This window comes from Patagioenas fasciata, chromosome 2, assembly GCF_037038585.1.
Source record: "Patagioenas fasciata isolate bPatFas1 chromosome 2, bPatFas1.hap1, whole genome shotgun sequence".
NCBI lineage: Eukaryota > Metazoa > Chordata > Aves > Columbiformes > Columbidae > Patagioenas > Patagioenas fasciata.
In genome coordinates this window covers 22592837-22619547 of record NC_092521.1, presented here as the reverse complement: position 1 = coordinate 22619547, position 26711 = coordinate 22592837, and the positions used below count along the sequence as shown (strand labels likewise).

Here is a 26711-nt window from a genome sequence, read left to right as displayed (position 1 = left end):
CGAAGCCGAGGAGAGCTGGGAGAGTGAGGATGGGGCTGAGGGCGTGAGCTGGGGCGGCGGGGCAGCCGTGCCCGGCGGCGGTACCGTGCCCGGGCGGCAGCGGCAGCGAGCGTGAGCCGCCATGGGCTGCGGGGGCAGCCGGGCCGACGCTATCGAGCCCCGCTACTACGAGAGCTGGACGCGAGAGACCGAGTCCACCTGGCTGACCAACACGGACTCCGAGAGCCCGCCGCAGGAGGGCGGCAGCGCCGAGGCCGGCGGCCGGGAGCCGGGCGCCCCGCACCCCGGTGAGTGGGGACCCGCCGCGGTGGGCACCGCGGGCCGGCCGGCGGGGAGGGGAAGAGACTGTCATACACATATATAGATGTAGTGTGTATGGGTGTGTATATCCGCTTACCTATCCGCGTTACCTGCTTTTCGAACGTCTTTTTCTACCCGTGCCAATAAATGCAGACGCCAAAGTCTGTGCTTGAAAACACGGCGGGTTCGCCCCGGCAGCCGGTGCGTCCGGAGCATCCGCCGTTCCCTGCGACCCTGCAACTCCCGGGCAACGCGCCGGGACCGGCCACCCGCGCCCTGGGCTTTCCTCCCACAGAGCTTGTTCGGTATTGAGAGACCTTCTCACGGTGGTGCTCGGTTACGAGAGAGGGCATATAAATGTCATCAACTATGTAACGATGTCGCCAGAAGGGAAGAGAGGTTGGTCTTTGAGGCTCTTGCTTGTGGAATACATGGACATGGCTGGTTTTTTTTTTTCCTTTCTTTTCTTTTCTTTTTTTTTTTTTTTTTAGAAAAAACCCAAGTAATTTAGGAAGTAGTTTTAAAATAACAAAGAGGTTGTGATATGTCAGCCTTCTTCCACACTACCTCAACTTAGGATGCTACACAGAAAACTGATCAGACGGTGGGCTGCACACAGCTGACCTGCAAGTTTGAATTTCCCAGCTCTTGCCAGTGTGGCACACTCATAGTTGTGCACCTGAGGTATTACAGTAGGGACAGAGATAGGGAAGAGAATGAGGAGCTCTGCTCTCATGTGGGGTTTAAATGTTTTCAGAAATATTATGTTTTACAGTGGTATCTAGAAGTCTCAGCCTCAGTCCAGAAATTCATCGTGCTGCATGTTGTACAAACACAACATGAAAATGGTCGCTGCTCCAGACAGACTACAATTTGCTCATGAAGCAAGTAAATGCCTGTAGGCAGCTTCAGAGGAAAAGAAGTAGCTTTGCAGACTTTTATAGAGAGCTACAAAGAACCAGGAAGAAATCATGGAAGTGCAGGAGTGAAAATTCACAAAGGTGGGCATCGCTGTCCAACTGTCCAACAGGGAGATGATGACTCCGTGCTGACTGAAATATGACAGGGAGGGAGAAGTTATAAAGCGTTGTGTTGTACTCCTGAAGGCTAAAAAAAGACTTCGTAATAATCACATGTGAAACTATGAGAATTTGAAGGCGAGTTGGTGTATGAAATGCTGTATTAAAGAAGACTATATAAGAAATTTAAAGAGTTTCAAGATGATACTGGGTAGAACGGCTGAATCACAGGTGAGAGTCTTATCTCCAGCAATGAAGGCTAAACACAGCGAGCATTAGCTCTGTACCCAGGCTCAGCATTATCTTAGCCATGTTTACTTTGAGTTGGTGCCTAAACATCATAAACAGAAGCCAGATAGTCCAAGATTTGATATTGAATAGGAGGTGGTAAAGAGGTAGATCATTAAGTATTCTTCCTATAAACATGTGATAACTGACTTTGTATTTACAGATGAGAATACCAGAGATAAGGAGAACAATACTCAAGTCCAATAGAGACTGATTAGGGTAAGAGAAACTGTACACAAGACAATCTTACAGAAGATATTGTAGAGGAAGGGAATGAGGAGAGTACAGACTCGAAGGAACAAAGGAAGGACTAGTAGGGCTTCAGGAAGAGTGAGATAAATCCTTCAACACAGCCATGGTGGCAGCAGCTTAAGGAACCTGAGGAATCCACACTGGTCCCGATCAGTCCCTTGAAAGTCATAAAGAAAGTCATTGAGATCTGTTGTAGGGTAAGGCCAGAGATAGGAAAGGAATAAAGAGAGGTACTCCAGTGAATTTACGGATGAAACGGAAAGGAAGCAGCAATTGGAGGGGAAAATGAGGTCAAGTATGGGTTTAAGACCAGAAGAGGAAAACATGCCTTCATTGTGAGAACTGAAAACTAACCAAGAGTGAGAGACAAAAGGGAAGAGTGAAGGGGTGGATAAGTGCAGAATGGGGGAGATGAGGAGATGGTATGTGAGGCTGGCCTAAGCGGAGGCAGTAAACTTCTGTAACTGGGACATAGAAAGGGAGGAGGCAGCTGGGGAAGGGGGAACCAGCCAGCGGTGCTGGGGATAAGAGGATGAAGTTGTTCTTTGTCATTTTTCACTTGGAATACATTCGTGAAATTCTGTAAAGAGAGACAATTGGAGGCAGTATGAAGGAAAGACTTCAGAAAAAAAGCCAAAAGCAGTAGGTGTTTGTGATTGTCAACGTGTTTCAATTAAGTGGGAAAAACACCACCAGACATTGATCAAAATGGAGAGAGAGGTCAGTCACTCAGGGATAGTATGCAGGATCGCCGAGCATATCAATGAGGAAAGGGTTAGTAACTATGGTGTGTTAATCTTAGTAATCTCATCCCACTTCAGTATATCATTATGTCCATCTCTTTCTGTCAGTCAGCATATTTAGCGTTCTGTGTCTGCTCTCACTTGAACTATATGTATTTGCATAGCCAAATGCTTGTATCTTTACTAAATCATTTTCAAAGCTAAAGTATTATTAAATCAAAAAAGAAGCAATGAGGTTTTTTTAATTTTACCTTTGCTTTTCCTTTATTCCGATTTCAACCAATTCCTTTTAAGAATATTTGTTCACTTACCTACATTTTAAAAAATACATCCATTTTAATAAAGTATATTCCAATCTCCCTATTTTTTACAAGAAAACATACAGGAAAATACAAGTTGTTATAATATAGCTAAAATAAGACAGACAACTGTCTGGTAGCAACTTGTTGCAGTATGTTGCTGAGGCTTTGACAATGGCGAACAGGGTAAATTGATACAGCTGAAGAGGGGTAGAAAAGTAACAGATAACTTCATGAAGCACTGCAGGTGGTGAAATTGAAAGACACCTTCTAGAAGATAAGCGTACATGCTGTTCATAGGGTGAGCGGCTTCCAGGAAGGACAGAAAAAAGGAAAGACTTGCAGCGAGCCCATACAATAGAGCAGTTTCTCTTAAGAACATCTATTGCTATGTCAGCGGAGAACTTTTCACAGGATTCAGCTATTGCGTAAGCTATAGCTGGGGAAAATAATAGCCTACATTTCTGCCTAGTAACCGCTCCTTGATCCTTGCAGCCCTTTGCACAAATTGCCTTCCCTTTTTGAGGGTCTGATTCAGCTAAGTGGAAGTGTTAGCCCAAGTGATGACTTTCTGGGGAATTAAGAATGTGCAGGAGCAGGAGAGCCCCCAGGGCAGTCACCACGGATTACAAGTAAACCACAGGGAAAAAAGGTTGAATGAACACCAAAACTGTTGAGTATTTTGGAACACATTTGGATAGCCTGCTACGTTGTATTGGGATAACTTGCTGATATATACGTGTAGATATACTTGCTGATGTATGTGTGTATATATGTGTGTAGGCTAGTAACTTAAGATGCACAATTTCCTACCAGAAACCAGTACTGTAAAAGTGCTTTATAAGGCTGTTCAATATCTACTATAACAAAAATTAACTTCGTTTTGTTTTAAAGCAGGCTTTATCTCATCTTATTACTACTTCTTTCAATTTTTAAGTGTCTAAGTTAGCTGCTGTATTAAATTATTTTTTTTTAGTTTTTTTTTATTATACTTGAAAGTGTCTCACAGTGGATAAAGCAGCATGTTACCTCATGGTCAGGGAGACCTTACAATCATATTTAGCTCATGGGCTGCGAACTCCTTAGGACGGGATTTGTTCTTACTGTTTACCAATAGCAATCAGCACAATAAGGCCCCAATCTTGGCTGGAGATTGTTACTGAAATGAAAAAAAAAAAATTAATTTTTAAATGTTGTAGCAATAAAGTAAAAAATAATTATTTTGCATCAGAACTGAAAGGTTGTATATTGATTGCCTCGGGACCCATTTGTTCAGTGACTCAACTAATAAAACATTTGTTTATTTTTTATTATTACCTGACTCACAGTATTGGCTAAGGCTTTGAAAGCAATTGTTTTTTATTCTTTGTACTTTGCACTATTTGTGTACTAAAGTCTTTTCTCCCGAAGCATATTAAAGAAAAGCATTATCCGGTTTTCCACAGACTCACCAGATGCACTTGGGAGGAAAACTTGCTCATGGCATCGGCAAATGTACCTGCAGTCAGCAGTCTGCCAGAAATGAAATCTGCAATTTAGGATCGGTTCAATCCCCTAGCAAAGACATCTGCAAAACAGCTATGAAGTGGGAGTAGAATCGAGTCCTTTGTAAAATAAATAAAGAAAATCAGAGGAATAAAGGAGAATTTTTATCAGTATCTAGCAATCTGGCTGGCTAACAGTATCTTGCATAGTTGCCTTTAATGTAGTTGAGCATTGATGGATAATTCTTGGCTTAGATGACCCGCTATGCTGCTACTCTGCTCTCCTGTGACAACTCTGCAAAGTTTTACAGACCAGGTTCCTCTTTGCAGTTAGCCTCTGGTCGAGACCCAGGGTGTGGGACCCGGGGTTTCAGAGGTAACTTTCCATGGAGAAGTTTTTGAAAATCGCTTTTCCATCCTTTGCAGCGGAGAGGCCGGCAGTGGCCGCAGCCAAGGAGCGGGGCTGTGGGAGCACAGGTTGCCATGGCAACCGGGCCTGGCACCGCAGCCATCTGTGCTTTCCTTTACCAGGTATACATCACGCTACAGGCTGCGCAGAAATGAATAAGCAAGCATCAGGTTGTAAATGAAGAACTTATTCTGTGCAGCAGATGGTTTCTCCTAAATCAGACTGCAGAGAGGTATTTAATAAAAACCCACAATTTTAATTTAAGAGCCAAAGCGGGATCACTTTTGCTAGTGCGTAATGCGGGTATGACAGTATCGCTTTATGCTCTTATGCCCATTTATTCGTGTTCCTTTGTTAACGAGTTCGTTCAAAATCTGGTATATCTAAGAAACAATTATAGCAGTGATTCTGACATGTGATCTTTTAAAGAGATAACCATATTACAGCTTTACAGTAAAAGTGAATAAACACAGCCTTTTCCTGTGCTGTAGATGTATTACAGTAATTCCCTATTCCGCCTTAGTCCAGACCTTGGATATAATGACATGGCATTTGCTAAAGGATCCCATTTTAATATTGTTTCTGGATTTTAATTACATGATCTCTGCCATTTCAGTTTTCCCTAGACTCTGTATGGAGGGTGGTACTGAGGAATCATTTCTAAATTGCACAAAAAGGGGAAGAAAATCTAAAATAGCATACTCTAGTAGGGAGAAAAAGCTTTTGGATCTGACTTTTACCATCTAGCTTTCAGAGAGCAGCCTTCTTGTGTGTCTGCTCAACTTTGTACACCAGCTTTTCATGTGTTAACATTTATATGGATGGGTAACCGACTTTTTATATGCGTAAAGTGCCTCTTTAGAGTGGGTTTGTGTAGGTGCTTCCATCTGCACAAGAAGAAGATGATTGGCTTCAAAGCCCTCTGAAAATCACTTTCCTAAAAGCATGATTTGGTAGGGCTATTCTTCAAAGGGTTTCTTTCTGAATGGCACCTAGTTTTGTTTCATTCCTCTGTGACTCTGGAAGACCACGTAAATAGCAAACCTTGCTGTCAGTACTGCAGGTACAAGCTCAGTACCAAAGCAATGGAAAAGCCCAGAGACCCTGCAGCTTCAGAAGAGTTCACCATTCCCAAATGCTGCAGGGACTACTACTCAAACTTTTCCCAGCACGTCTGTGGGAGAGGGGTGCAGGACAGAAGGGAAATAACATGGATGCACCGCCTAGCTGTATGGCTCCCTCAGAAATGGAAAAATAAACATTTTTGCCCGTAAAATATGACACTTCTGCATCAGCCTATAGATTAGGGAATTATAAAGGACCTTAGATAGCAATAGAGGAAAACAACAGAATTAAATGGATAATCTCTGTAACAAACAATGGCTGTAAACCGACTGACTTGAAACTACTCAGGATTGCTGTTCTTCATTCAATACATATACTTGGGTTAGAAACTAATCAAAGATTCCAGTATTGGCCTAAAACAGTATTTAATCCACTACAAGATAGCATTGAAATTGTTGGGAAAATTAGACTCAGCCAATAAACATATCTTCTTGTAATAACCACATTTTTTCAGCCCAACTACAGCTGTTAATTCTCACTCTCTGTACATTTTTACCTTTGCTGTTATTTGATAGTTTAATACTGTCTTAATTTCACATAGGTACAGATGTCATTTAAGAACAGAAGCTGAAATACCGATTGGAAGCAACAAAATATTTCAACATATTGTCAGAGAACTTTGGCATTTTCATATTACGTCTCTGAGTCATCCCACCGTTCCCCATCTCACCCCCCAAAACTAAACATCTCCTTATTTTCAAGCATGGAAAAGTCCTATTGATATTGAGACCACCCGTGCTTAAGCTTTTCTCAATAAGAGAAGGATTGTTACAGATGTGAATCATGTTTGAAATAATGTGTAGGGGATGTCATTAATTTGGATGGGACTGTTGCTGCTGCTGTTTTTGCACTATGGCCATTCTGTTTAATCATATGCTTTGTGGGTGTTGTATTTATTTCATTATGTTGATTCAGTTAAAAAATGTCAGTGATACTTATTTGGCTTATCAGAGCATACTAAGCAACCTCCTTCCACTACCTCTAAAAGTATTTTTAAAAGAATACTTTGTTAATAAATATCAACTGCCATATAAAAAGGAGGAGTCTATAGCAAGCAAAATTTTGTAAAGTATCATAAATAATTACAGATAAGAAAATTTATTCTATTATGAGCCTCCAGCTTATTATCTTGCTAGATGTATTATACTCAACTGCTGAAAAACTTCAGTCTTGTTTAATGGTAGGTGGTTAGTGACATTCAGGTGCTGCGTGAAGCCTCCTGCAAGGTCCTGGTGGCTCAGGTGGGAGCAGCTGCCCTGTGTAGCTGCAGCAGGAGGAGACGGCAGGGGCTGGGCAGGAATCTCCAGCTGCCCGCTTCTTCTTTGGTTGCACTTTCTACCTCTGGGATTCTCTCAAAGCATGGCAAAAGCTGGGAAAAAATAATTTAAAAACATTTAAAAAAATACACCTTTTCTCTTGGTCTCTGATAAATTTCCGTTTAGTTAATGGCCAATATTCTTGCTAAATCCCACTTGCAGTCTAAAGCAGATCTACTAGGACTGATCACCCACAGTTTGCCCCAATATAATCATTTACCTGCAAATAAAATAAATTCACTAAAAATGCGATGCGCATGAACACGAGTTACATAAAAGGCTTTCCTAGCCATCACGATACCAGGAGGTTGAGCATCAATAGTGATGATTTGCTAGAGAGGTGATTTGGAACCTTCTCTCTGGACAATTTTCCAGTGGAGAAAAAAAATCCTTCTTGCACCATTGAAATCCTTCATGAGAAAAATTTCCTTAGTTACAGAGTCAAAGCGGTGTCGTTAACTGTGTGAAGAGCTGTTCCCTCCGCCTCCGCAGCAGTGCTGGGGAGGAGGGATGGTGAGACAGGGACACTGTCTGAAAGGCTCTGAGCAGGAAACCTGGGTCGTGATTTTTGTCAATGACACGTCCTGCCTGGAGGATGCTCAGAACGAAATTGCTCAACAAAATCCTTCTTCTTGTGGAAAAAGCTCTCTCTTTCTTTTTTTCTTTTTTTTCTTTTTTCTTTTTCTTTTTTCTTTTTTTCCCCCCTTTATATCCTGATTCAGGGCATTTAAAAATTCTTTGTTCTTTTCCTCAGCAATGAATTTATACTTTCTGGCCAGTTCTAATCCTGTATTTTCTAGTTTAGGAATGTCTAGTTCAAAACTAACACTTAAAAATGGAATTAGGTTTAAGTGAAGACTCCTGCCAGTCTCAAAGTAGAGGTGTAATATATTTCATACAGGAAATGCAGTTTAGAGTGCAGTTTACCTCATTGCCCATTGATTAAAATTTCCAAAATTTCCACAATGAGCGCATTTTACAGTAATGCAACATTTAAGTGGCAGAAATCCATCTTTTCTGCACCTGTAGTCAGGTGCAGAAATATATTTCTTAATAAAAACAGAACTAAGTTAAGACTCAGCAAATGAATGACTGAAGCCACGAGCTTATTGTAAGGCTTTTTGTTTGGCTCACATAAAGCAGCGCTCTCTTCTAGATTATGTGGAGAATATTTCGAAAGCTGTATGATTGTGTGCATTTCTCAGCAGCAGCCTTGCATGAAACAAGTGGCTTGATCCTCTACTGTATGTAAATAAATAATGCATTCCTATCCTGATTTTATTATCTGATGAGTACATGCATAATTACTTCTCTAGATTGTTACACTGCCTTTTCTGTTTAGGAAAATACAGGTTAAAAGTAAAAGAAAGGGGTAGATAGAGGAGCAACATTCTCCTGATCGATCAGCATGGGCAGCTGTAGGCTGAGAGGCAGGATTTTCCATTTCAAGTTTTCCTGAATCCATCGAGACCCTCTGGATTGTTACTGCATTGCTGTTCGCTTGACTGAGCCTTAAATTTTAAGCAGCTGATGAAAAAAAAAAGTAATTCTGAGCCTCTGGTTCCTCCCAGAAGATCACAGATTTAGGCTGGTCTGTTCAGGTGGATGCTAGCTACTGAAGCACAAAATAATCAGCCAGTCCCTTTACTGATTGACTGATTTTACTATATTTTTTTTTTCCCAGTTTCCTAGCAATGTATATGGTTGTGTTTCTGTCTCTGTATATTTCATCTGAATATTGTCCTTGTGTTGCAATTGTCATTCTCGTAAACTGCTGGTATTTCCCAGTGGGGCCATCAGAATTGTTTCAAGCACTTGCAGTGCTGAAAGTATGAATTTCTGTCAGTTGCACAAAGCTGGTGACCCAGTGCTTTCTGAGCGTTTACACCGCCTGTGGAAAAGACGAAAAAAATCTCATAGGTTTATCTAGTAGATTGTTAACAGCTGATGACATTAGGTTTTAACACAGCTATTGCCCTCGTTTTAGGATGAACACTGAATGTGAGTGGTAATTTTTTCACATGCATACAGATATCTTAAGCCAAAGGATTTTATGATTGCAGTCACAGTATCCTTTCATGTATTCATAGACTGTAAGGCTGAAAATGTCATCTGGCCATACAGTGCACTAGTCTTTCTTGAATTATTTCCCATACGAAGCACACCTTTGGGACATTCAGACTTAATTTACAGCTTTTCAGTGGCTAATACTTTGCCTAAGTCTTTGTAAATTAGGGCAGTAACTGATCACTCCTAGTCAAAATACATGTCTAATGTGTTACCTGGGACCTGTAGCTTCAATTTCCAGCTGCTGAACCTTGGTGAGCAAAACTGATGAGTCATTTCAGCTCAAGTTTCAGGTACATTTAGATGCTTTCCATGAGGATTTCTGTTTAGTCTGCCTAAATATTTTTGATGCTCCTCAGTATGATTAATTGAAATGATACTATCTAATCATCTTAAAATTCCACGCATGATTAGCTAGGTAATGAGAATGATAATAATACTTTGCATTTCTGTGTTGGAAATTAGTCGAAAGCATAATGAGTGATGTTTCATTACTGCGTCCTGAAGGAGAAGGAAAGACCATGTGAACGTCTACAAATCTAAGCCGCTCTTCAGAACCTGTCTTCACACAGGGTGGGCACAGCTGTGGGAAGGATGGCTGAGAGAGGGCCAGCAGCCTGCCGCTTGTTCTCCCTCTCGCTCGGGGCTTTCCTGTCATGGGAACTTCTTTCTTAGGATCTCAATGAAAGGGTCAGACAGGAACTGAGACAAAAGCAAGCACCTTTGGAAAACAGGCTGACCAGTGGTGTGAGGTATTGTGCATGGAGGGTGTCATTTTAATGCAAATTTTTCATGTACTGAAACATAGCCTGTACGTTGGCATGTGGAGAAGCAGATCCCTGCTCCACCTGTTCTAAAATGCAGTACTATGAAAAGCCTTTCAGCGGTTTGCTATTTGTATGTTAGTTTTTCACTTAGGAGGAATGAGTGATCTGTTTCTGGCACTGGTTAAGTTCCTTAATCCATTCCATCTTGTGATGTTCCCAGGCATAAAATGTTCTCAGCTTTCAATGTCTTACAAAATTCTTATTCCACAATATAATGAAAATTCAGTTCTTTTTTTTTTTTTTTCCCATTCCATTTATTAAAATTTGTTTCTTTGTCCATCAAACCTGTTGTCTCTCTACCATTACATCCTTCCCTAGCACCCTGATTACTATTCTTTCAAGTTTACCTTTTCTGTCTTCCCTTCATGGTCAGACCAATTCGTTCTCATTCTGCTTCTGGAGACTGTCTTCCATGTAGTATCCTTAGTCTGGAGCTTTGACAGGATCATGCATTGTTAAAGAGTGTTGCACTGCGCTTTTTCTATTTGGAATAAATATAAATTCTATATTCACCTTTTGCTTCACAGACGTGGGTGCAACACTGTTAAGTTTGTTTATAAGACAGTTGTACCATGACACTATATCATAATTTGAAATAAAAATATAGTAATATACAAAGATTTAACGTCTGCCTGTACCTGGGAAATCAGGCCATGTAAGAAATATCAAGGTTTGCAGCTTTAATGCTGCCCTTTTTGTATTCTATTTGTCTGCAAGAATCCTTAAACACTCTCTAATAGAAATCTTCATATTACAGTAATAAATCTGGCCAGACTTTCAGAGCTATTTATCAGATGCTTATTTATGCATGTGCATGTTAAATTATAGTTTTAAAATCTTTTAGAAATTCCTTTTATCTAAAAAAGAGGAGCCTCTTGGCTCATTTCAAGCTGGCAATGGTAAAATAAGTTTTGAAATACAGAAATCTATAGATCTCCTCTTTGTTTTATGCTCAGAAATGAAGTGGCAGGAAATCCATAAATAAGCAACCCTGCCACCAAACCTGTCACAAGATATAGTGCTTGGTCTCCAATGTGCGTAAAGTCATTTAAAAGCATTAAACATATTCATCGTGAGCCAGTTCTCTTTGTACTGAATTTAACATTTAATACCATCATCTCATGAAATAACATAATTCCATAAGGCTCCCGAATGTGACAAAACCATGGCCAGATCAGGATCTCAGAGCCTGATTTGCCTTCTGCTATAAGCTATTACCTGAGCACCCTTGTCTTGCATAGATACAGAATTTCCTCTTATTTATCATCTACTTCCCTTAGCGCTGAAAGTCAAGCAGATACCATCTCAATGGAGAATGAAGAGGCTGGTTGCGCTCTAGGGCGTGCATCCCCACACCTGCCACACGCCAGCACACGTTTTGCTTTGCTTCACTCTCTATGGTTTGTATTGAATTAGAGTTCAGATAAATACTTCTGGATTCTCTGAATGTCTGGGCAGTAAATGTATTATGTTATTGTATTTGCTGATTCAATAAATGCAAAACATTGTTTCTGATTATATTTTCCTGCTGCAGCAGGTCCTCCCTCTGCAGATCTTCTGGACCCTTTGTCCTGCCTTACAAACCCACTCTCTCCTATGTCTGAAAGTTTCTAAATTCTTCCTCATTAGGAAAAAAAACTATTGCACTTTCCTGAGCTTCTGGCTTCATCCCTGAGGATTCTGTTTTGTAGGAAATGACTTAAACTTGACTTTTGTCACGACCTCCACTCTGTTCATTTTTTATAGGATCCATGCTATCTTTTACTTCTGCCCCTGAAGTGCATACCGGCACTCAGGCCTGCAGCTATGTTGTTTTCCCAAACACAAAATCAGGAAAACAGGTACAGAAAACAGGTATTTCAGTGCTCTCTATACTTAGCATTAAAAGTAAGAAAATGATGGTAACAAATACATATTTCCTCTGGAAGCAGCTGCATGTTGTGTTAACATGGTTCATTTGTCTTCACTGTGAGTTTTCTCAGAGTCTGTTTTTACAATGCAGTATTTTATTATGCAGGCATTTTCTAAAACGACATCGTCTGCATTATTCATGAGATAACAGCCACGATAAATAAAAAAAGGGTGTTGCTGAACCAGAAAATGGAACCTTACTCGTTTGTTTGTAGTCAATTCCAAAGACATAAATTTAGCATACTAATCAACAGCTACTCACTTCAAACAAATACATGCGTGTTATTCAACAGCAGAGCACGTGACGGCACAGGGCCCACAGCCCTGATTCAGATCTATAGCGTGTTTGGGTCAGAATTCATGTCCTGTTTTGGCCAATACCTGCTGCTTTAAACTCAGGTAGGAGAGTATTGTGGCAAGTACATGTGCAATGATTTTCTCCAGAAAGGTCTGATTCTTTTGGCTAAAAGTAATTTTACCTCTGTGCTATGAAGCTTCATACCCATCTCGAAGTTCTTGCCAGTATTAGCTATGGCAGCATTGCTAATATTTGTTAGTCAGAGAAATTTCAGTTTGGTTTTGGATCTTACAGAGGTGTTGCTGTGTCAACAAGGTCTGTGCAATGAGATCCAGGCAGACCCACCTTCGGTGCTGCTTGTGATTTGAAAAGTTTCCTGTAGTCCTGATAGTTAAGGGCTACCCCAAAATGTTGCTGTCTGGTTCCTTTCTCCCATACTTTATCTTTAGCAAATGCATGTTAGCTTTCTAGTACGGAGATAAGGTCCAGCAAAAAGCCTCGGGGAAGTCGTACCTTTATCTTTTGTCATACACAAACCTGACCCCCTTTTTTCCTTGTCTCTCTGTGCCAGCTGTTCATCCATGACACTATTTTGCTTTTTACTCCAGTTTTACCTTCACCATATGAATTAATTATGTAATTTCCCCCTTCTTCATGTAATCTTTATTTCCATGCTAGAATCTGGTTGGAAAGAGTTAAATCTTAAAAGTAAAACTACCCTCTCCTCTCTATGAATCTCATAAAGGATCATTTGAAATCTTAGGTGTAACCAGGCTGTATGAAGAACTATGGGAGTGTCTATGCATTGGTTATCCTTGTTTATTTTGTTTGTTCATTGCTTTGTGGTTTGCTTGTTGGTTTGTGGGTTTATTTTGTGTCGGTTGGTTTTTTTTTTTTTTTAATGGGGTTTGGTTTGGGTTTTTTTGGTTTGTTGCTTTTTTTTTTTTCACTAGTGTTGTCATGATATAACTGAAGATATCAGAAGTACATGTCTAAAATCTCCATTCCATATTTTCTTTGACTTCTCTGTGACGAACATCTTATTTCCTAAAATAATTATTTGAAATTTTTTCTTAAACTGTTTCTTCCCCATTTAAATGGTTTCAGAGAGCTACAAAAGGTGACTTAAGCATACATTATTTTGAATGCATGCAAGCTTGCGAGCAACTTTTTGGAGTGCAATTTTAATTATTTATCTCCTAAAATACAAAATGCCTGAGGTATTAAGAACTTACGTACTTCAGTATTAATAAATTACTTTTAATGGTTACAGAAAACAAACATTGCAGGGATGGCCTTATTATTATGTAATTAATTTTTTGGTGATATGTAAGTGAATCTTATCTGTACATTATATCTTGTTTTCATTTTCCACAGTTGTAGGATGCTGCTGTCTAGGAATTTCTGAAAACTCATTACAATTTAAAAATGAGTAGGCTTGTAGACAAAAATGTACATGCTAGCACAGATTAAGAGGTCTTGTAGAACATGGAAGGAGATGGGATGTGGTGACAATTGCTTTTAAAGAAGTGAGGTGCAGCCTGCAGGAAGATAAGTGAGGCAGAGAGGGAGATCATAGGACACCTGGTTGATGTTGAGGGACAGAAGTTAGGGCATAAGTTACAGCCTGTGGAGGAAGAAGGGCATCAGGGATGGATTTCTCTGAAGGCATTGGTGAATCTGCATCAGATTTCCAAGTGGCATTTAGGAAGCGAATGAGGCCTTTGAACAGTACTGCTTGCTGCTTACAATTCTGTTATGAAGAAAACGTCTGTTTTCTTTACAAAATGATCATGTCCTATCTGTGATTAATATTTGACTTAATAGTCTGAAACACAAGGAATCATAATGATAATAACTATGGTTAATTAATAAAGACAATTTTAGAAAATTAAGGTAACAGAAGCATTGAAGTGCTCCAAGTCTTCCTTCTAAAAGCTTATCTTGATATTTGCATGGGTACACTGAATTTTTCATTATGTTTACAGCAGAGAGAGTAGGAGATTATTCCAGAAAGACTGGAAATACTTGGTATCTTACTGTCACTTTGAATATTCAGTGTTAGGATAAACTATTAATTATGAGTAGCAGCAGTTCTTGAGGAGTTAATTTTATTTATGCTGCTTATATGAGCTACTGAAAAATACCTGTGCCTTTATTTTTGTGTTACCAGTGACGATTGTCATGTTCTGTTCTCTTTGTCCTCTTCTAGGAGTTTATATCACCTTTAATACACCTGTTGTTCTTTACCTAGGATACATATTTCAGACAGATTTGATCTGTTTTGCTGGTCTTGTATTGAGATATCTCTGATTTTACAATATGTAGCTTTTCTGTTGACTACATAGTGATGTGTGTACAATACCCTTAAATACCCTTCTTTTAAACTGCAGAACAGCTAAAACATACCCAGATATCCTAGGGACCAATTTTTAGTTTGATTTGTCAAATTCAATAAATATTGTTGATTTTTATCCAAATTTTCCAAAACTTCTGTATTTTTTGAACTTTGAACAAAAGGCAGTAATTTAATGCCAGCATCTTAGTGAAAAAAAAAACTCAGGCAAATTTATTTTTTCAATATCTATTCAAATTTTGAATGTGAAAATATGCAAAACAAAAGATTATTCGAACTGCCATCATTTGGTTTAAATTGTCAGATTTCTTGGTGAAAGAGATTTTATACATACTTTGTAAGTTATCGATAATCAGTCAGTCACATCACATCTTGTTCTGGGCCAGAAACTTCTTTAGAAGACTTTGGGGGACACAACGAGAATCCTTAATGAATCTGGGCTAAACAGGTGAAACAATTCTATGTTCCCTGCCACAGAGGCAGTTGGGAGCGATGTGAATGTGTCAATATCAGAGGAGTCAGAGAGCTCAGCAAGGCAACTCAACAGGAAGAACGAGTGTAGCTGGATGAGTGGGGTTGGGTTTGGTTTGGTTTGGTTTGGTTTGGTGGGACAACGCACCAACCTGAGCTGCCTTCTGCTGCTTGTTTTGATTCCTGCGCTCCCTCCCATGTTGTGCCAGTCCAACTGGTTGCATCATCGGGTGATGAGGAAAGTCTGGGGATTGATTTCAGTTTAAAATAATCCTTTTTTATTTTTTTTTCCGTGGTGCTGCTGAAAGATGCATTTGTCAAACTGCAGCCTAAAGGATTTCTACTGAGCTGGCAAGACAGACAGCACTAAGCTCAGCTGTGCAGCCCAGCAAGCCCATGAAAAGGAAGATGATGATATGCATTGCCATGGGACAGCAAATTTCTTTGAAGCACGTTTCTTGCTGGAACGATAGACCTGGATTTGCGAGTAATGGGGCTGCTGCTTCGGTATTCTCCTCACATCCATTGAGAGAGAACTCATGCATGTTCTTTATAAATAAGCCTGATGACATGCAATGAAATACCTGCCCCTTGTCATCTGTTCCTCCCCATAATGGGAACGGCCTGGCTATCCCCCAAACCCCGACTACCATTCCTGAGGGAAAGGTCACCACCACATTGTTGGGGGTTTGATGATCACCCAGAAACTCAGTTTTAGGAACGGAGCTGTAAGAATACTCTAGGCTTGCCAGGTATTTTAAAAATAAAATATATGGATTTGACAGAGCATTGTCATGGGATCTGCTGTTTTCTCTGGCCTCAGGAGGCCCACAGAGTTTTGTCAGGGTTTGTCCTGGCAGAGAACTTGAGAATGAAAACAAAATTACCAAACCCATTTGTTTAAACTTCTACTGAAGCTCTGCAATGAAAGACCAAAGAGGTTATTTACCAAACCCATGCTATGGGGATAACATAAATGTCTCTAAAGTTAGCTTGGTTTAAATGACACCGAGGCAAGACCCTGAGCATTACGCCCCTGCTAGCTTGCACATTCTAGATTGTACAGAAGAAGAAAGTTAACTTTTCCATTTTTGTGTGCTATGGCAAACCCCAAACAGCAATGCAAAAATATATGCTACTTAAAAAGCAGTCATGTGCTCCTAATATTTACTTTAACATCATCTCTGTTTTGCAGTCAGCATTTTGTGTTATATTTCTAGTCTATAAAATAGCTGTCACTTTATGAATTGCCAACAAATCTTGTGCTCTTACTTCCACTGCTCAGGCATTCTCATGTAATTTCTGCTCAGTGCTCATACATAAAGAGCAAGTCACTGAAGCTTCTAAGCAGTTGCTTACTCTCTAAATCACTTGTTTTCCAATGAAAAAGAAATCTAAAAGTGTCAACTTCAGAAGAGCAAACACATTTGAGAATAAAATAAAAAAGCTTTTTGGACTGCTAGGATAAGCTAGTATTGGTGACCACTAGGTTACCTGTAAAACAATATAGTGGGAGTGACAGCAGAAGGATCAGGTGCTGATATGATTCATTTCTGAGAAGTATTGCAGAAAAATGTCTCAGCCCTGCAACGCAGGATGCAACAAGGATGCTCGGGCTGCAAACTAACAGAACACAAAAACTGACCCAAATATACCATTTTCAGGACTGAGATTTTCCATCATCCTCCAGAAATGAACTGATGTAAGAAAAATTGTTCTGTGAGAGAGCAAAAGATGCAACACAATCTGATACATGAACAATTGTCCTTGAACAAAGTGGTTCTTCAGCTGACAGCTGTTCCTCCGGACAACTTATTTAGAAGCCAGATGGCCAAAGGCACACATGGTGGAAAGTAATTTAGTAGGATGACTCCACAGAAGGAAAAATTCACAATTTATATGTGTTTGAAACATCCAAGATTCAATTAATGGAATTAGTATATAATGCCTAGGGCATTTTGCCTGTTCAAAGCTGTGCTCAAGCCTGTTCTCACAGCTCCACTGCAAGGTGAAGCAGTACACCGCGGCCTGACTCCTGACTCACACATGCCTAATTGCCTCTCCCGCTCTCGTCCTGACAATTGGTTTTATCCATTATACCAGTCTGTGTCACTTACTGTTCTGCACCGAGCCATTTTTCTGCCTCACATCTTGCACGGTAGAGCAGTAGGAAGAGGTAAGACCAAAACCAGAAGTAAGTACGGACATTCAGGAGATGCAGAAGAGGCGAGGTTTACTTGTGTCTTATGGGAAATTGCCCATAGATTTAGATCAGAGAATGACATTAGGTTTTATATCTAGCAGAAAAGGCAACTTCCAAAGACAAATATTTTTAAAATAAACTATAATGTAATTTTTTCAACTTCCAACTCAAGTTTCTTAGTGACCACCATGCCAGGTTAAACTCTCTTAGGAAAACTCTAACACCATCTTCTGACTGCTCAGGGAAATGCACTGACTAGTTTTGTGTTCGGATGTTTCAAGTCTTACGCAGTTTGGGATATTTTCAATATCAAGACTTTATTTGATTTCAGCCATTGCCTTTGCAAGCTGCTACTGATGTTGCTTTCTACTGATAAAGCAGCTTTTCTTACAGATATGTGGAACAGAATTCAGGACTTTGTGTCTCTTTTAATACCCTTAATACTGTGCTTGAATTGCTACCCAGTTCACAGCAGAAGTTTTTGGTGACACACTTCAAGTAACAATAAATTGTCATTGCTTTCCCTCGTATTTATTTTTGCCTTAGTAACTGAGACTCCTTACTTCTTCCTCCAGTTTTGATACCTGCATTGCCAGTTAGTGAATATTTTTTTTTCTATTTGAACATAAAGCTTTTCACAAATGAGCTTTGCAAAAAATAAAATTGAGTGTTATAGTCACGCATCCCACTAGCTCTTTGTGTTTTTATTTGAGACTCAGTATTGCAACCAGATGTTTAGTGCTCCGTACTCGCCATAAATGACAACTGACTTTTGTGAATGCAATTCATATTGTACCACACGACTCATTCACAGAGCTGAGCAGAAAGCAAATTAGTAATTTATTCAATTTCTGATAATCAAACCAATATTAAAAATATTTTTCCTTAATTTCTTTCCTCAACTTCAGATTAAAAAAATTGTTTAAGGACATAAATAGAGCAATGTCTCCATTCATACCAGTCTCATCTGTCATGCTCACATCTAACCCCTTCATTTACCAGAACTGAGACAGATTTAAGGGAAGTCCCTTTGGGTCCTTAGTTAAATCCTCTATCAAGCCAGCAGCTGTGTGGAGAAGCCAGTGGAGATCTGCAGGTGACCAAAAGGCCACTGGTACGCTGCACTCATTAACCGGTTTTACACGTTTTCTGAGCCAGTGTTTCTAAGAGCAATGGCCTATAGGAAAAAGGTCAAATAATGTAAAGTGTGAGGATAAAGGTGACAAAAGCAGGTGGACTCTTCTCACTGTAGTATCGTACAGCACTTTCCATGACTTGTGCTATCAAAAGAAGTGGAGAAATAAAGGGAAGACAGAGCTGCCATTATAAACTTCCCCACAGTATTAATTGCCCAATTTCATGTGTCACTGCTAGGTGTTCTGGAGGATGGAAAATCAGCTCAGACAGGTGTAACTGCAGCATCAGCCACAGCGGGAACGCTGAGCACCGAGAAGAGGAACAACAGTGCTGCTCAGTGTGCAGCCCCCATGGTCCACGGCGCAGGAGCTACAACGCAGAGACAGAACGGCTTCAGGACAGCAGAGGTAAGAGCATAATTATGTTCCCCGATGCTCAGCACTAGCTTCAACTAGACCAGACTTATTTTTTGTGACAATCTTTCTCGCTGCAGACAAACTGTATTTAATGTGTTGGGATAAGGAAAAATGGCTGCACCGCAGCCACAGTATGATTGAGCCCAGCACCTCTGACAGTGCTTCACGCCTGAATAGCCACAAATTGATGTTTTATTCAGCAATCAAAGTAACACACAGATTTGTTACAGGAAAAAAAACCTACACTTACTTTTTGTCAGCTGAGTCCAGCTGTGGCATGAATTGTGCAAACTGTTTAAATTAATTAACGGAAATGGAATGTGTTTTTCCTTAATTGCTGCTTTTCTTAAATTGTGTGCACTGCACAAACTCTGGTTCATTCAGGGCTGGATATGAAGTCTGAAAAAGTCAATGGGAGTCTTTTCAATATCTTCAGTAGGCTTTGGATCAGACCCTCCCCGCTTCTCCCCTTCACCCTACTGTGTACGTTGCAGAAGGATCATTCAGCATAGCAATAACGTACAAACACCCAAGGCTTTGGGACCAGACCAAAGCCCAAACTCCTTCTGTCATAGTTGCCTGCCTGCCTGTGTCCCACAGGTTTCCATACACTGCCTTGTTTGTGTAGCAGCTGCTGAGCTGCTGCAGATCAAAATAACTGAAACCCTATGTTTTTTTAGTGCTTCCTCAGTTTCTCAGATAGGAAGACCTCTCAACATGGTGTGTGGTGGAATTATTACACCCACCCCATAAGAAGCTGTTCCCTTTTGGGAGCCACATCCTTAAAGGAGGCAAATTTAAACCCAGGAGGACTGAGCAAATGAAAAGGGGAATTTGATTGAACTTCGCCTTGCATTTGCCTCCAAACAACATGCTGATATATGTGTTTATTTTATACTTTCACTGCATTATCTTCTCTACTGCTGTAGTACAGAAATATTCCCCAGTGACCTCAATCCTGCTGCATCTTTCCACAAGATACTGGAGCCCCAGATGTATAGGGACATTCTACAGGACCATGATTTCTAGAGCCATGGATTTGCTGTAAATGAAAAACACAAATGCTTGCCATAGCCAGTATCCCACAGAGAAAAATGAGTTGGTCAGATTGGATATGGTTGAACAGAACTAACATAATTATTAATCCAATTTGAAAATGACTTGGCCACACTTGAGAATTATAGTGTATATCTAACATATCATTCAAGAAAATTGTCTAATTTTGTAAGTGATTGGAAAATTACTTCTGTATTTAGACTTCCTAGGAACTATGGGCAAATTCCCACAACATATTAATAATGTGAGTGTTGACTGTAATGGGACTTCTCAGTGAAGTGTGGGTTCCTGACCTGGGGCCCTATGGCTCTTCCTGCCCTTTTAGTAGCCAAGATACATTCAGTAATACAGATCTGTACTGTTGCAACGCACTGCAAAGAAAATTTCTGATGATAAGTAGGGCATCTACATTATTTTATGTATCCAATACAGGTGTCTAAGAAAGGAAGTTTAATTTGTCTGGACTTCTTACAGTCAAAAAATAATTTTATTTTCCTACAGGGAAAGTGTAGTATCTAAGTTAGGGTCCAGCTCTGGTTTGCCAGTGCCCATTTTATTCATCTGGATATTCATATTGACTACAGTTCTTTTACTTCTACACGTTGAAGAATAGAATGAGATACAACACCCAGTGCTCTCAGGGTTCTGCCATTGGTCTGTGAGGCAGCAGGGGGCAAACTACTTTACATCTTTGTTTCTTGTTCTATTCTCAGGCATCAACTCTAAACTTCAGAGTCTAAAGCATCCTACTGCCTTACCTGTACCACTGGTTACATGACAGGGCACAGTTAATGGTGTCAAAAGGGAAAGGGTTTGACACAGGCTGCATCTGGGAAATTTTAGTATCCTCTTGTGGGGGTCATAGAATCATAGGATCGTTTTGGTTGGAAAAGACCCTCTAGATCATTGGGTCCAGCCATTAACCCAACACTGCCACTAAGTCACATCCCTAAGAACCTCATCTATAAACACCTTCAGGGACGGCGACTCAGCCACTTCCCTGGGCAGCCTGTTCCACTGCTTCACAACCCTTTCAGTGAAGAAATTTTTCCTACTATCCAATCTGAACCTTCCCTGGCACAATTTGAGGCCATTTCCTCTCATCCTATCAGTTGCTACTTGGGAGAAGAGACCAACCCCTTCCACGCTACAACCTCCTTTCAGGTAGCTGTAGACAGCGATAAGGTCTCCCCTCAGCCTCCTTTTCTCCAGGCTGAGCAGCTCCAGTTTCCTCAGCTGCTCCTCATCAGACTTGTGCTCCAGGCCCCTCACCAGCTCTGTTGCCCTTCTCTGAACTCTCTCCAGCACCTCAGTGTCTCTTGTAGTGACGGGCCTAAAACTGAACACGGGATTCGAGATGCGGCCTCAGCAGTGCTGAGCACAAGGGGACAATCACTTCCCTAGTCCTGTTGGCCACTCTATTTCTGATACAAACCAGGATGCTGTTGACCTTCTTGACCACCTGGGCACACTGCTGGCTCATGTTCAGCCGGCTGTTGACCAACACTTCAATGTCCTTTTCTGCCAGGCAGCTTTCCAGCCACTCTTCCCCAAGATTATAGTGCTGCCTGGGATTGTTGGAAATAAAATATGCTGCTGCTGAAAGAAGTTGTAATACCAGTGAAGGCAATATAATGGTCAAGCACCCCAAAGGCAAAGGTGGTATCCAGATTATGTCACTGACTGACAATGACCTGGTTTGATTTTCACGATGTGTGTAGCATTTCGAGAGTCCTTCTGTGAACAGGAGCACTGGGGGAGCACATAACAAGGGAGCAGCTGTATTCGGGCTGCAGAAAGTTGCAGTAATACACAGCAGCAAATAAAGACCAGTTTTTGCTCTCAGATAAATATGTACTTTTCACTCATGTCAGTGGGAGTTTATTGGTTTATCACCTGGCACTATTACCATGTAAATGATGCCTTATTTACCTGGCATTCTTTACAATTACTAATTGTCTCATGAAACACTGCAAATGTAATAATCAAATCCATCTAACTCAGCTCTGTGTCTCTGTCAGCCCGGTTTTGAGTGTCCTTTGCCAGACCTATGCTGTTTACTAGGCAGTATAGTGTGCAGCTTATGGCAACAAGCAGACAGATTAGGTGATGGAGAAGGATAAATTTAAATTAGGGATGCACTTGCATGCCTTAGATGGAATGACTTTTTTTGATATTCGCAAATAATCTGATGAAGCTCTGAAAGGTAAATACTGTACTTGTACCCTATATGCAGACAGAACTAAGTGCTATTTTGAAACTGTATTTTCACTTAAGAAATGTAAAATAGAGAAAATTCTGTCTCAGGCTAATCACACTCAACTCCCAGTGACATCAAAAGAACTTCTAATTTCCACTTCTGGACTGAAACCAGATCTATTTGCTCCGCTTTTAGAATACATATGTGCAGAGGTGCTAATGATAGCCAAGAGGGTTGATCCAAAGCCAACTGGTGTCCACTGCATTTATAACAGTTATAAAAGCTCGTGTCCACACTGAATGAGAAAGCTGCTCCATATCACAGCACTGTGTGAAGAATGCTGGAGTCTTTCTGTTTATTAACTAGTCCAGTTTTCATAAATTAGGAGGTAATCATCAATGCCTGTTTGTGCTATCAGTGTGGAATCACTGTGCTGTTTAAAACTTTCACAGAGTAAACGGGAAACACAGAAAATGTCCACAAAAGAAGTCACCATTAATATTACAAAAAGCATCAGACAAAGCGACAGAAGGAAAACAAAGAATTGTGTCAATTAACAAAACAAAGCGCAGGTGAAGATGGACCTAACAATCCGTCACTGCACTTTAAATGTCACCAGTTGCTGAAGACATGAAGATCTCTACATGTTCCATGCTGAACACAGCTGGCAGCTGCTGCTGAGTGCCTTCAGAAACATGTCTTATAGAAACCAGCTGCAGACACTGCAGGATGTTCACATGTCACTTGCCTGAAGCAGTGGCACTGGACAGACATAAGCCAAAATTCATACCATTTGGTATTTACTAAGTCATGTTATCTCCTTGTGTATGTCTTGTTTTGCGTTGCTGTTAGAATGAAGCTGGATGATGGGCGGTACAGTTCTTCCCAGTTTAAACCAGGAAATGAGCACATGAACCTGCATTTTTAGTCATGAGGAGTTTCAAGTGTGTACATTCAAATCCACAGAGTTAATTTAAAGCACTCGCTTTTATAAAACTCAAGCCCAGAGATCTCAGAAAGAGACACACAGGTGGCTTCCATTAAAACTCTTTTAAACTATATTTATCTGTTATATGTAGTTAAGTCATATAGTAACATTTTTATGTATTAATCTTTTAATTACTTAGTTTTAGTTTATTTTCTGTATTGACAGAACTTAGGTCTTGAAAACAGTAACTTTCATATTGATCAACCTTACTCAAAGTTCCTAGTCTTAGCTGGAAAGTAGGGTTCTGGCCACTTGGTTGTTCTATACATGCCCCTTTAATTGTGTTGAGGTTCAGACTGATCACTAACATTACATGAAAATCACCATGATTTTTAAAACAATGGCAACTCCAAGAATTAACTTTATTTGATCAGATATAGTTGATTTGCTGTGCAGAACTTATTTAATTGCATTGTAAATAAGCGTCCTGTATCATAGCACTCCATGTTTATCATAAATATACAGTTAAAAGAAATATAAATGTTCAGTGTAGTAAAGACCAGGAATTAATTCAACATATTACTTCTTAATATAGAAGTAATGGTATATATTCTCTGGGAGTTTGTATGTTTATGAAGATAAAAGTGTCAAATTTACTTGCCTCTGCCATCAGACATATATGAATATCTTCAGGGGGCCATTTAAAATAACTATTCAAAGGTCATTCATAACAAACTGATGCTGTTGAAAAGAAAATCCATGTATGGACTGCAAGAAGTCTTTTTTACACATATGCAAATAGGTATAAACAGAACAGTGAGACTGAATCCTAATTTATTCTGTATTAGGATAATGTTAATAAGTTGCTACTGTGTCATGAGTATGTGATATTTTACTTGGAGTGCAACAAGGCTATGCAATAGGGAATTGTTCACTAATTATTCCAACAGAAAGGCAAACTGAAATCCAGAGTCAGTGTGAGATTTTTGCTTACAGCAGAATATATGTAAGAAATATTTATTTTTAGATGCCCTAAAAGGGGGCAAAGAACTTGCGCTAATGTTCCTGTGGGTTAGTGTGTTATCTGGTAAGTGATCCTGTACTGCAGAAGAACTAAAATATATTGACAATAGTGTTGTATGGGTAAGACAACCGCAGTCTGGGCAGGTCGCTCTAAGTTGTGGCTTTCTGCCAACTTGCTGGCAACATTACAGGAGAGGAAGTGACTTGATTCACTCTAACGATAAACAGTGGCTGTAGCAGCTCAGCAATATTAATTTAGAAATGGACAGCCATTGTTGGAGGCCGTGTACTGACCTAGTCGAACACACGTCTGGGATTCTACGTTGTTTACGCAAAGCAGAAGATAAGCCATTTCAGATCTGTGCCAGACCTGTAACCTGCTTCTGTTTCAAAGGATTTACTGGCAGAGAGTGCAGCAGAAACCCACGTGATACAGGGAAACTACAGAAAGCGATCAGTGATGTTGGTGTGTGAAAGAGTAGAGGGGATTTTGAAGGAAGGCAAAAGGGAAGGTTCATTGTGTAAGAATCTGTTCCACAGCTCACCACATTAGTGTGAGCAGGTGCAAGGATGAATAAGCTGTGGCAGATCATTTGCTAGCTATCAATTTCTTTTGTAATGGCATGCTGACCAGACATATCTGATAGCTTGGGTCACACAACAGAAGAAAGCCTGCAATGCTGCAGAGAACACTGGTATGAGAAAGAGCCCTTGCTGCAAGTGAGCAGCCATCAGGGAGGCAGTTTTTGAGTCTTGTATTCAGAGCATGAAATGCGACAGGATGGTTAGTAGGAGATGGCCTTGGTATGTAATGACCCGGGCAATACTGGAGAACTTGCTTATGGTGACCATATCTCCCATCAGGGTGGCAGCTGTGGAGTCATGAAGGCTGAAGGACCTGGGTGACTCCTCTGTCTGCTCCTGATAACTTTCCTCAGCTACTTCAAGATCTTATAAACCTGTTTATATCCTGAAACTTAACTTTAGGGCATTCAAAGGCTGGATCCAACTTCTGTGGTAAAATCCATGCCTAATTACAGGCAACTTGATAAACCCTTCTCATGTAACACTATTCTTATTCATTAAGTGCTACCTTAAAATAAATTACTTTGTCTTAGGTAGCTTCTTAGTTGTCGATGCGCAAGCTTCCAATGACCTTATGTGTTGTGGAGATGTGGATCCTGCCTGTGCACATAGATAGGGTTATATTTATGTTTTCCTCACTTTTCTTCTGCTAGAGACAACCACAACTAGAAACAAGCAATTTGTTTATGAAATAATATACCACTGTGTATAGTTAAGGGTGACAGAATATAGTCTAGACTGCCTAAAACAATTTAAAGTCCTAAAAATAAATTCCTCTGCTGGTTTTAGTGGAAGAAGCAAGCTCAAACAATCATCTGGGCATCTTCACTCCAGGTGACCTTCCTAGGAGTGAAGAGTCTTACTTATAGGGTCAGTTCTTTGAGTAGCATCTTTCAAATGTAAACAGCTCAAACACAGGAAATAAAATAACCATGTTAGAAGACATACACTTTTAGATAAAGGATGTGCAGACATCTGTGTCTTCATATATGACAGGATGTTTGAAATGCAATTTTCCCCAAAAAGATATTATGCCACCTCATTTGTTCCATGTCCTTTGGCTGCACTGGAGGATTTCTAAAGCTACACTGAAATAACACACTTTCTGCTGAAATAATTTACCAACATTGAGTGAGTTTCTGTGATTCAGGATTTAAACAGAAACAAACTTACTTTGCCATGTTTCCACAATTCCAACACAACACATAGATAGGATCTTCCTCTGATATGCACATACATATAAAACGTATTTTCTTCCAATACGCAAGAAATGGAGTAACTCAAAATAAAGGGGACATTGGATAAAGAAGAGAGCGAATTTACACTTACCGATAGACATCATTAGGCAAATTAATCTTCTCAATGCCTCAGTGCAATTTTATCTTTCAGTATTCCTTCACTCTGTCCCTTATGCTTCCTTAATGTATTTCATCATTTCACCATTAGTGTATGACATTGAGTGGAAGATACACAATTTTACTGTGTGACAGAAATGATCTTTTACTGAAAAGAATGGGAAGTATAATGTTTGTGTAAGCAATATATGAGTACTGGGTTAAAATGTATTGTTAGCTAAATGGCTAAGATCACATACAAAACAGAAAACAGATATTTTTTATCTTCCTAATATGTTCATATACATATATATTCATATAAGCATGTCTCTGTGTGTGTACAGTGTAGTGTCTTGAGTGTGTACTTCTGTTCTGCAGTTCAGGCATGGATTTTTGTGAACCTTTTAGTTATATTTTTAATTCTGACGCCCAAGTATAAAATATGTTAATGTTTTGACTGAAATCTGTTTTACATGCCTTATGAAAAGAATGAGCTATATACTTTGTGCATAGAAATGGTGTTTGAAAAAGCAGGCTTAATTTTATTTGGAAATAATGAATACTCTATCTAAACTCAAACTAGACTAAAGGGAGAATTTTTGTACTCTCATTTTATCTGCAAATTATTGAAAGCTGAACTTGGAAATTAAAATAAAGAACATTT

The 26711-nt window shown here is 39.9% G+C and overlaps 1 protein-coding gene across 1 annotated transcript; it reads left to right on the top strand.

Moving 5' to 3' along the window:
- BAALC (BAALC binder of MAP3K1 and KLF4) lies at positions 1–26711 on the top strand. Its single transcript, XM_065832606.2, has 3 exons — positions 1–287; positions 18743–18912; positions 22630–26711. Exons 1-3 carry the CDS (start codon positions 122–124, stop codon positions 22732–22734), a joined length of 441 nt encoding a protein of 146 aa, XP_065688678.1. The 5' UTR covers positions 1–121; the 3' UTR covers positions 22735–26711.

Excerpts from the sequence above, each read along its gene's own strand:
- BAALC (XM_065832606.2), top strand. The coding sequence starts at position 122 with ATGGGCTGCGGGGGCAGCCGGGCCGACGCTATCGAGCCCCGCTACTAC. Across the intron at positions 288-18,742 it reads GCCGGGCGCCCCGCACCCCG|GTGTTCTGGAGGATGGAAAA; the intron begins GTGAGTGGGGAC and ends TGTCACTGCTAG. Across the intron at positions 18,913-22,629 it reads ACGGCTTCAGGACAGCAGAG|AGTAAACGGGAAACACAGAA; the intron begins GTAAGAGCATAA and ends AAACTTTCACAG.